Source organism: Lepus europaeus, chromosome 5 (assembly GCF_033115175.1).
Source record: "Lepus europaeus isolate LE1 chromosome 5, mLepTim1.pri, whole genome shotgun sequence".
NCBI lineage: Eukaryota > Metazoa > Chordata > Mammalia > Lagomorpha > Leporidae > Lepus > Lepus europaeus.
In genome coordinates, this window is record NC_084831.1 from 125,739,417 (window position 1) to 125,748,988 (window position 9,572).

At 51.5% G+C, this 9,572-nt stretch overlaps 1 protein-coding gene across 1 annotated transcript in view; it reads left to right on the forward strand.

Annotated features, from left to right (window-relative positions):
- The window catches only part of VANGL2 (VANGL planar cell polarity protein 2), a 30,824-nt gene extending 26,975 nt beyond the window's left edge, over positions 1–3,849 (forward strand). The window contains exon 8 of the mRNA XM_062192573.1: positions 548–3,849. Within this exon, the coding sequence (XP_062048557.1) occupies positions 548–808 (261 nt within the window). The 3' untranslated portion in view covers positions 809–3,849. The remainder of the gene's footprint in view (positions 1–547) is intronic.
- The last annotated feature ends 5,723 nt before the right edge of the window (positions 3,850–9,572 follow it).

Here is a 9,572-nt window from a genome sequence, read left to right on the forward strand (position 1 = left end):
TCTTTGGGGGATGGCTGAGACTGTAACACACTGTAAAGCACTGGCATTTCCAGACCCAAAGTCTTACCTTTAACCCCAGGACCCCGCTACCTCTGCCAGATGGTCTCTGCCCTCTGCTCATGTTGAGTCATTGCTCACCCTGTGGCTATATTGCCAACCTCCTAGAGTTGCTTTCCCTTAGCCACCCTTGGTGGACGGGCAGCTAAAGTGTTGCACTTACCCTTGACCCCTCGGCTGCCTCTTGGTGCAGGCCTGCTTGGCACCAGTCGTGTGAGCTGTGTGGGAAGGAAGGCAGGATGAGGGAAGCTTGTGCAGGCCTCAGCCTGCTGCAGGGACAAGAGTGGGGGATGAGGTCGGGGGAGCCGAATTCCGGTCCTGACTGTGGAGCAACCTCATCTCCGTGAGCACTGGCTTCCTCAAAACAAAAGTCTGGGGCGGATACTCCCCGGCCTCTTCTTGCCCCTTGTCTTGGGCAGCTGTGTCCTGGGGAAGAAGAACAGTAGGCGGGTGCAGGAGACGCCTATGCAGCCACTTCTCCCCCCTGCAGGCCTTCCTGGAGCGGTACTTGGCAGCTGGCCCCACCATCCAGTACCACAAGGAACGCTGGCTGGCCAAACAGTGGACACTGGTGAGCGAGGAGCCGGTGACCAACGGGCTCAAGGATGGCATCGTGTTCCTTTTAAAGCGCCAGGACTTCAGCCTGGTGGTCAGCACCAAGAAGGTGCCATTCTTCAAACTCTCCGAGGAATTTGTGGATCCCAAGTCGCACAAGTTTGTTATGAGGCTGCAGTCTGAGACCTCGGTGTGACTGTGCAGCAGCAGGGGCAGCGGGAGACTCTGGGGGCCTTGAGGGGTGGGGGGCTCGCTTCTCGGGCCCAGCCACATGCCTGCCACCCTTCTTCCTCTTGCTCTTGTTTTTTTTTGTTTGTTTGTTTTTTTACTTGAATTAACTACACCCCCCCCCCCCCCCCGTCATCCTTGTCTTCCCCCATGTGGAGCAGCAGCTGGGACGGCCTCCTCCTCCCACTTCTGTGTCCCTCCAGGCCCTGCGGGAATCAGTGCCTCCCCTTCTCCTTGCCCCAGCCACCCTCCTGAGCTCCACCGCAAACCCAAGTGCTTGCAGCGGGTTCTCTCCAGGGGCCCCTGACACAGATAGGACTCCAGAGAACCACAGTGCCAAACCCGCAGGGCGGCAGCTGCCCTCCTCCTGCCCCTCTCCCCCAGCCCGTAACAAACCCCAGGGCGCTCAGGCAAGGACACCCCTGCCACGCAGTGCCAGAGTTCGGCGACTCCCTGCCAGCACTATTTGTTCTGGCTCTTAGAGCCCCCTTTCTGCCATCTACATGTATTTAGAACGAGGGAGGTTCCCAGCTGTACCTGGAGAGCTCCACTTCCCCTGTCTGACTTTTTGGGGGAAGGTGGTTTCCTTCCAGTGTGGTTTTCCTGGCCAACTCCCGAGGGGAAGCACAAGATAGACCTTTGAGGTCTCGACAGGACCCTGGTCATTGACCTCTGCCCTCTGCCCTTCCCAATGAAGGAAGGTATGTAGACCCCTGCCCACACCTGGCAGCCTGCAGACCCTGACTCAGCCCCTGTGGTCTTAGACAGCATTTTTCTTTTTCTTCACCAGCCAGCCCAGCCCTGTGTCTTCTCTCGGCTCCCGGGACCTGCTGCCTCATCTCTTACAGGGGGGAGCCAGAAGCTCCTCCCCATCCCCTGCCTTAAGTCCAGTTCTTTGCCTCAGGGCTCTCTTTTCCTCGGCCTTCCAGGGTCCCCTCCTGTTCTCCCTGCCTGGTTCTCTGGGCTCTGATCTCCCTGGGTATTGGGGTGGGGGCCAGGATGACTGCCTTTTGTAGGTACTAAGTCCCTCACCCCGTGTTAGCTTCCATGGTCCGCACCAAATGTGAATCCTCAATAGTTTAGATCTCATTTTGAGCAGAATTTGCTGGCCCTCTAATACGTAGTTTCTGAGTGAATTTGAGCCTTTCGATCAGACACCTCTGAATTAAGTAGTTTTGCCAAGAGGAGTAGAAATAGGAAAAGCCCGGGTATCCCCATCCAGGATCCGGGTGAAGGGGCACACTGATGGAGGGGCGCGGCGTGCTCCTGGTGAGTTATCGGAATAACGCACGACGCCCCCTGTCGGCCGGCCCTGCCTTCCGCCGGAGCACTCGCACCTCCCCTCCGAGTGCAGCTGGGGCCTGGGGCCGCATCTCCACTGAGCGCTCAGCCGGATCTGCTTCCTCCCTGCGGTGGCGGCCCTGGGGATCGCAGCACCTGATGATTCGGGTTTTTCCTGTCCTTTCTGCAAAGGCCGTTTGTCCCCCACCCCTTGCTAGAGAAGGGCTCCTGGGTACCTTGTCCCCTGACCCCGGGGGCGGGGTGCGTGGGTTGCAGGGCTGACTTGGGCAGGGCTTGGGGATCGGCCTTGGACGGGCGGCTGGGGTCCCCTGGAGGGGCCTGTGGGAATTACATCCCGTGCTGGGCATCCTGGCAGGTCTCCTTTCTTTTCTTCACAAACCTGGTTTCACAGGAGTTTCTTTTGGGTCCCATAAATACCTCACTATCCTGGGAAACAGGGCCTGGATGGTGATCGGGGTCACTGCCCTGCGGGCAAGAGTGGGGTGGTGTGGTTTGAGGAGTGGGTTGGGGTGGGCAGACCGAAAGTATTTGGGGTCTTAGTCGCTGCCCTGGGTTAGGGGCGGGGGAATGTTTATTTTAAGAACCTGCCATGTTTTTAATCACTGTGATTTTTTTCATTCCTTTTTCCTACAACAAAACAAAAAAAACGTTTTCCCAACTCTCTCTAAGCACTAAGGGCTGCGACTGAGAATGGTAGCGTCTTGGTCCTTTGCGTCAGAACTGTGGTATCTTTGTCTTCTTCGGTTATTATTATTATTATTATGTTTTAAGACGTCAGGATGAGTTGTCACGTGTGTGGCTGTGTGTCTGTCTTGCGCTTCTCCTGCGTGGGAAGCTGTCTTCATGCTGTGAACTGCTGTGGGGCGAGCCCCTGCCTGGATCCTCCGCGCAGTCTCCCCGCCCTCGGCCTGTCCTGCCACCCGCTGGATGGGGCGTGCCCACCGCCTGCACACACCCCTCCCCCATGTCACTGTGGGGGTGCTGTGGCTGGGCCCCTCCAGTGCACTGGTTCCCAGGACTTGTTCATCCCCAACCCACCCACCAGGCCTCCCTCTTCATCCCCTTGGGACGCTCGCCCTCCACACCAGGACACAGTGCCTCAGTCCTCCACCTACCTCGCCGCCCTGCCGCTGTCCCCACCGGCCCCTTCCTCCTAAGCTAGTCTTTGTGCTCTCTGCCTGCTTCCCTCTGGCCTCTCATTTTGCCTTCCTTTCCCCCTCCATTTCAGCCCTTAACTTTTCCACCTCTCTGTCCACACCTCAGTGTTTCCATGGCAGACCCTGATACAACACCATGATGAGACATCGGGACCTGGAAACTTCTCAGTGGAAACATCTGTTCCCCAGGGGTTCTAGTTCTCTGCTTTTCCATTGGGCCCAGAGGGGCTCCCTCGCCCCTCCATGGTGTCTGTCATTCTGTCTGTCTCCTCTGTCCTCTGCCCTCCCCATGGGCAGGATCCACTGATGGATTCAGTCCTGGTGTGTGATTGTTGTGATTTGTTCTGTGCGCAAAAGGGAGGGATTCTCTGGGTCCCTTCCAAGTGAGATTGTAAATGTAGAACTTTCCATTGTTGGATCTAGATTTTTTTTCTTTTCATTTTGGGTTACAGAGCTGAGACATTGTGCATGCATGTAGAAAATTATAAAATGTAAATTTTTTTTAATATATAAAAAGCTTGTTTTTACAGTTTGCAGTGGATCTAAACATTATGGCAATTTTAGGGATTTTTTTCTTAAACATAGGAACTAAAACTGTACAAATTTTTTTTATATAAAATAAAGACATTTGACTTTTGTGGGGGCATTCTGTGGCTTTGTTTTTCTTTTTCTTTTCTTTTTTTTACAGGAATGAATGCAAGCATGTAGGTGGAGTGAGAGAGCGAGCAGGCCAGCAGGGGGCAGTGTGAGCTCGGCAGTGCTCTGCAGGCCTCTGGCGGTGGTAAGAGAGCAGTGGGGAGAGAAGGCAATTGCTTGCCCTGGACTCTGATTCTGAGGAGAAACTGTTGAGTCCTCAGCCCTCCCTTGGGTGGGACTCAGGTTAAGGAGGAAGGAAAGGTTACTTTCTAGGTACAGCCTCTGGAACATGCTCGCGTCTGCATGGCATTTGGCGAGGGGCCGGAAGGGGGTTTCCTAAAACATTTTTCAAGAGGCAGTAGGAATTTCAGAGAGTAGGTGATAATTTCAGTCAACAGCGACAGCTCATCACTTTTCCTTGAGAGGAATTCTTGAAGTGTATCTCTTACTTCTGCACAGACAAGCTGATCTATTTTTGTGGTTGTTAAGCACAATGTAGCACTACTTTTATTTACCAAGGCAGATACAGCCAGTGTCCTCTCTGTAACAGAGCTTTGCAACCAGCTCCCACCACTGTCCTTGATCACTGGCCCTGCAGGAGTAGCTTTTCGCCTTGTCCTTAAGTCTCCCCAGGACTCCAGTAACTTAAACATTTCAAGAGAGTCACTGAGTTTCAGCATAGAATTTTTCCTAGCCTGAGGCTCACAGCCTAAACCTTTGTTGCAGGGAGCTCATCTCACTGAAGGTTTGCAATAAGGTGACCTGAAACTGGGCCAGGGACCGACTTCCCATAGATTGTGACTAGGCACCCCTGTTCCGGGCCAACTGCTCACGTGTACTGAAGCAGTGCAATGTCCGCCAGCTTCGCAGAGCTGATTCCAGAAGTTCACTGTTTGTGTGTGTCCCCAGCAGCCACTTCAAAGCCTATCCCTAAATAGTACAAGTATTTCTAGTGGATCTTTTTTTATTTTTATCATTTTTTTTTTGACAGGCAGAGTGGATAGTGAGAGAGAGAGAGAGACAGAGAGAAAGGTCTTCCTTTTTGCCGTTGGTTCATCCTCCAATGGCCGCTGTGGCTGGCGCATCGTGCTGATCTGAAGCCAGGAGCCAGGTGCTTCTCCTGGTCTCCCATGGGGTGCAGGGCCCAAGGACTTGGGCCATCCTCCACTGCCTTCCCGGGCCATAGCAGAGAGCTGGCCTGGAAGAGGGGCAACTGGGATAGAATCTGGTGCCCCAACCGGGACTAGAACCTGGTGTGCCGGTGCCGCAAGGCAGAGGATTAGCCTGTTAAGCCACGGCGCTGGCCTCTAGTGGATCTGACTGTGCAAGAGTCCCCAGTACGTGCATCTGTCTCCTCTTTAAGCCCGGCTCTGTGGATTGACCCCAGATCCACATGCTGCTTCCTTGAGCCCTGCTTGCTGCTCCGTGATATCTGATTGCCTGGTCTCAAATTGAAATGTGCTGCATTAAGCTTAACAACATTATATACTCTTACTCTTTAACTTGAGAAGCTAAGACAGAGCACATTCATATAAGAAAGGCCACGCTCAACATCAAAGGCCCACACAAATCAAGTTACAGGTTTTGTCACTAGACCAAAGCAGAAGTTTTTAAGTTAACAGCTTACACAACTTTAAAAAAAATAGGAAAACAGTTACTCTGTAGGATACATCAGGTGTCATTCTTATAATTTTGGCCATCATTGAACTTCATCTTGACCTTTAAGTGCTTGTCATGAGGTGCTTGGCCAAATATGACAGCTGGCTTTATTTTTCACTTTGAAAAACAACTTTTCCCTCTTTTAAATATTTATTTATTAATTTGAAAAGCAGAGTTTTTTTTTTTTTTTCCATTTATTTGACCGATAGAGTTAGACAGTGAGAGAGAGACAGAAAGGTCTTCCTTCCGTTGGTTCACTCCCTTAATGGCTGCTATAGCTGGAACTACATCAATCTGAATCCAGGAGCCAGGTGCTTCCTCCTGGTCTCCCACGCGGGTGCAGGCGCCCAAGCACTTGGGCCATTCTCCACTGCCTTCCCGGGCCACAGCAGAGAGCTGGACTGGAAGAAGAGCAGCCGGGACTAGAACCCGGTGCCCATATGGGATACCGGCGCCGCAGGCAGAGGATTAGCTGAGTGAGCCATGGTGCTGGCCCCGAAAAGCAGAGTTACATAGAGAGAGAAAGAGAGAGAGAGAGTGAGGGGGAGGGATCTTTCATCCACTGGTTTACTTCCCAAATGGCTGCAACAGACGGAGCTGGGCCTGTTCAAAGCCAGGAGCCAGGAGCTTCCTCCAGGTCTCCCATGTGGGTGCAGGGGCCCAAGAACTTGGGTCATCTTCTACTGCTTTCCCAGGCCATCAGCAGGATCAGAAGTGCAGCAGCTGGGACTCCAACTGCTGCCCATATGGGATGCCCGGTGGCAGATAGAGGCTTTAAATCTTGCACCGGTCCCATTGTCCCCCTTTTGTAGACAAAGCAAGGCTTTAGCTCCCACTAAGCTTATTCTTCCAGCTTTTCTTTCCTCCTCCTCCTCCTTCTTCTTTTAAAAGATTTATTTAATTATCTGAGATGCAGAGTCACAGAGAGAGGGAGAGACAGAGAGAAATGGGAAGATAGAGATCTTCCATCTGTTGGTTCACTCCCCAATTGGCCACAAGGGCTGGAGCTGTGCCGATCCAAAACCAGGAGCCAGGAGCTTCTTTTGGGTCTCCCATGTGGGTGCAGGGGCCTAAGGACTTGGGCCATCTTCCGCTGTTTTCCCAGGCCATCGTAGAGAGGTGGATAGGAATTGGAACAGCCAGGGCCCGAACTGGTGCCCATACGGGTTCCAGCAGTCAGAGGCTTAGCCTACTATGCCACAGCGCCAGCCCCCACAGCTCAGTTTAGCTTAGCTTTTCCTTTCTTTTTCTTTTCCCAAACTCATCCCTTCTCTTCCAGCCTGCCCCGTAAGAGATCTTTGGCTTGTCTACTTGTTGTAGGTGTTTAAGGGCTGCTTCAGGCTTTGTTTTTGGGGTCGTCATTACAGCGCAGTTTTACATTCTATAAAAGTCGAATTTCAAACTTCAACAGCCCTCGCTAATTGGCCATCTGAAGAAAGGGTGTTGGACACGGGCAACTCCTCTTGGCGAGTGTAGAAATCAAGTGGAATGCACACATCAAGCACAGGACCATGGCGACTAGATTTGCACCGTCAGTATTCAGATCTGGTGTCGTCCTCCATGTTCCGGACCAACAGAAATGTGTTCTGGGGGCACAGGCAACGGGCCCCAACGGTGGTGTGAGGCCAGCGGTGGGCACCATCCGGCTCCGCAAACCTGCCGCACCTCTCACGGACACCTGCACAGCCAGGGTGCTCCGCTGAGGGAATGGCCTCTTTTCGCGAGACTTCACTCCCGCTTCCACCCGCTCTGAGCCCAGTCCAGCACAGGCTCAGTTTTCATAATATGCCCTGTACACGAACTTTTTAAAGGACCCTTGTATGTAAGCCTTGCTCAATTCTCCCTGTAGTGCTTATGGTCAGCCCTGGAACCTCATCAAGCCATCAGCACCCTTATCCAGGCTGGGTAACCGGAGCTGAGCTTCTCTGAGATGCTGGGACACAAACAGACTTCTGAGGTTAAAAGCAGACATAGACTTGATCCATTTACTGGAGTTCACCCTCCTCCCACCTGCCCCATGGTTGGCCTGGCTCTGAGATACAAAGACCACGAGACTCTCAAAGACTGATCTACAGGAGGGGAAAGACCAGACAACCTCATGAATGGCTGCGTGGCATGTTCACGGGCAGAGCACAGACAAGCCCTGGCTGTATTCTAAGGAGCTTGGAGTGCTTTCTTGCAAAGAATTTGGGAAGCTGAAAATGCAACAGGAGGTAACAATCTCCTTGAAGTTAGGTTTTGTTCACCCAAGTCTTCCTAACATCTAGATGGTTTCTTCACATGTAGTTGGTGCTCAATAAAAATATTGTGGGGCATGTGTTTTGTCTACTTGATGTCTACATCCTGTATCTTAATGCCTGAGCTCAGCTCCGCTTCTGATTCCAGCTCTGGCTAATGTGCACCCTGGGAGGCAGTAGGTGGTACCCCAAGTGCTTGGTTCTCTTCCATCCAGTGTGGGAGACCCAGATTGAGTTCTAGGCTCCTGGCTTCAATTTGGCCCAGCCCCAGCTCTAGTGGACTGGGGCTCTTCTGAACCAATGGAGGGTAGCTTTCTCGTCTGTCGCCCTCTCTGTGTCTATCTGTTTTTCTCTTTGCCTTTCAAATAAAAAATAAAACGTTAAAAAAAATCTTGAATGGCCAGTGAATTAAATTAATAGTACAGTAGGCACATGTAAAAGGGATCATGTACTTGCTGCTTCTCCCTTTAAAATTGCACTCGAGTCTTTCTCAGCTCCTTTGAAGTTGCATCCCCATACTCACAGCTCTGTCCTTTTTGTAACAAGGCTTGTGGAAGAATAGCTTCTTTTTTTGTTTTCAGTTCACCTCAGGGTCCTCTTTTGATTTACTGTAGCTAGATTCTTACCTTAGCATGCATTTGAAATTATTTTTGAAATGCAATTAATGTCTTTTCATTTAGTAAGTCTCTGTTCAGTTCCTCTGATGTTCCCAGTCGGTACTAAAGTGCCATGGCTGATAAAGATTCTGGATTTGGTCCTGCCTTCACTGAGCTAACCCAGGTGGACCCTTGAGGAGCCCGTGCTTAACATCATGAAACTGCTCCCCAAGGTTGGCCCCAGGACTTCACAGAATGAAGGCCAGATATCAATATTTGATCAATGGGATCTTTTCTTTAGGGGTTTGTTGAAAGGAAAAGTAACAATCCCAACTGCTTGTCATGTGACAAAGGGTATTTGTAAGTTTTAGCTGATAGGATGTGTTTCGTGGAAGTACTTCACACACAAGTACTCAAGATAGGGACTCAGCTTGGTGATGGTCAGGGTTATGTCCAGGACATGTTGACACTGCTGCCCCTAAATGACGCTCTGGATTTTGCCTTTGAAACACAGCCAAGAGAGGGAATTGAGGGCTAGAGCTCTGCATAAGTAGACATGAGGATCTTTAGACCCAGTTCCTGGTAACTCATTATTAGTTTTTTTTTTCCCCCCCAGGGAAGGGGGCCGGTTCAATGGCAGCTCAGGTGCTAAGATAACCCCTGGCTTTTTCTGTGTTTATTAGTTTAAGCATGTGATGGAAATGTTCTTCCAAATGCTGGGAAGGCTGGGACGTGGGAAAGTCAGCCTTTATTTTTATTTTTATTTTTAACATTTTTTTTTTTTTTGACAGGCAGAGTGGATAGTGAGAGAGACAGAGAGAAAGGTCTTCCTTTTTGCCGTTGGTTCACCCTCCAATGGCCGCTGCGGCCGGCGCACAGCGCTGATCCGAAGCCAGGAGCCAGGTGCTTCTCCTGGTCTCCCACACGGGTGCAGGACCCAAGCACTTGGGCCATCCTCCACTGCCTTCCCGGGCCATAGCAGAGAGCTGGCCTGGAAGAGGGGCAACTGGGATAGAATCTGGCGCCCTGACCGGGACTAGTACCCGGTGTGCCAGCGCTGCAAGGCGGAGGATTAGCCTGTTGAGCCACGGCGCGGGCCATATTTTTATCTTTTAAAAAGATTTATTTATTTGAAAGGCAGAGTT